General features: G+C 47.6%; 1 protein-coding gene across 1 annotated transcript in view; it reads left to right on the top strand.

Annotated features, from left to right (window-relative positions):
- Positions 1 to 53: 53 nt before the first annotated feature.
- Positions 54 to 1564, top strand: part of LOC106819152 (calcium/calmodulin-dependent protein kinase type II alpha chain-like) — a gene marked incomplete at its 5' end in the record, with an annotated part of 12504 nt that continues 10993 nt past the window's right edge. The window contains 1 exon segment of the mRNA XM_014823807.1: positions 54 to 66. Within this exon segment, the coding sequence (XP_014679293.1) occupies positions 54 to 66 (13 nt within the window).

Here is a 1564-nt window from a genome sequence, read left to right as displayed (position 1 = left end):
TGCGTGCGTGCGTGTGTGCGTGTGCGTGCGCGTGCGCGTGTGCGTGTGAGTGTGTGTGGGCATGCGGTGAGTGTGTGTGTGTGTGTGCGTGCGTGCGTGCGTGCGTGCTGTGCGTGTGTGTGCGCGTGCGCGTGCGCGTGTGCGTGTGAGTGTGTGTGGGCATGCGGTGAGTGTGTGTGTGTGTGTGTGTGTGTGCGTGCGTGCGTGCGTGCGTGCGTGCGTGTATTTTATGTATATATATATATATAATTGACATGTGGATTGAGGTGTGTTTATTAATATATATAGGATAGGATGAATTTTTAATTTAAATTTAATAGGATTAAAAAAATAGAATAGGATGTTAATTATATATATCAAGAGCAGATAAANACAAGTGAACGTCCGGTGTGGCGACGTCAGTAACAAGTGAACGTCTGGTGTGGTGACGTAAGTAACAAGTGAACGTCCGGTGTGGCGACGTCAGTAACAAGTGAACGTCTGGTGTGGTGACGTAAGTAACAAGTGAACGTCCGGTGTGGCGACGTAAGTAACAAGTGAACATCCGGTGTGGCGACGTAAGTAACAAGTGAACATCCGGTGTGGTGACGTAAAGTAACAAGTGAACGTCCGGTGTGACGACGTAAGTAACAAGTGAACGTCTCGTGTGGCGACATAAGTAACAAGTGAACGTCTTGCGCGTATGACCTAAGTAACAATTAAGTGAACGTCCGGTGTGTACGACATAAGTAACAAGTAAAAGTCCTGTGTGGCGACGTAAGTAACAAGTGAACGTCTGGTGTGGCGACGTAAGTAACAAGTGAACGTCCGGCCTGGCGACATAAGTAACAAGTGAGCGTCCATAAAACTCATACCGGAGTCGTCGATTGTTGCCGCTGAGAGACGTTCCGTTGTTTGTTTCAGTATCCGTCACCAGAGTGGGACACCGTCACGCCGGAAGCGAAGAATCTTATCAACAGCATGCTGACTGTGAACCCGGCGAAGCGCATCTCTGCCATCGAGGCTCTCAAACACCCGTGGATCTGCGTGCGTATCTATCTATGCTCTCTTGTTTTAGCGCACGTAACCACGCACCTCTTGTTAATGCGTGTGTTACCACGCTCTCTTGTTAAAGTGTGTGTGACAACGCTCTCTTGTTTTAGCGTGCGTATTAACGCTCTCTTGTTAATTAAAGCTTTCTGTCTGTCTGTCTATCTGTCTGCCGATCTGGCTGTCTGTCTGTCTGACTATCTGTTTGTCTGTCTGACTATATGTCTGTCTGTCTGTCTATCTGCCTATCTGTATGTCTGTCTGCCTATCTGTATGTCTGTCTGCCTGTCTGTATGTCTGTCTGTCTATCTGTCTGTCTGTCTGTCTGTCTGTCTATCTATCTGTCTGTCTGCCTGTCTGTCTGTCTGTCTGTCTATCTGTCTGTATGTCTGCCTATCTGTCTGTCGGTCTATCCGTATGTCTGTCTATCTGTCTGTCTGTATGTCTGTCTGCCTATCTGTATGTCTGGCTGTCTATCTGTCTGTCTGTCTATCTGTCTATCTGTCTGTCTATCTGTCTGTCTATCTGTCTGTCT

The sequence above is a fragment of the Priapulus caudatus genome, unplaced genomic scaffold (genome assembly GCF_000485595.1).
Source record: "Priapulus caudatus unplaced genomic scaffold, Priapulus_caudatus-5.0.1 Scaffold2902, whole genome shotgun sequence".
NCBI classification, from domain to species: domain Eukaryota; kingdom Metazoa; phylum Priapulida; class Priapulimorpha; order Priapulimorphida; family Priapulidae; genus Priapulus; species Priapulus caudatus.
This window is presented reverse-complemented; position numbering and strand designations above follow the sequence as displayed.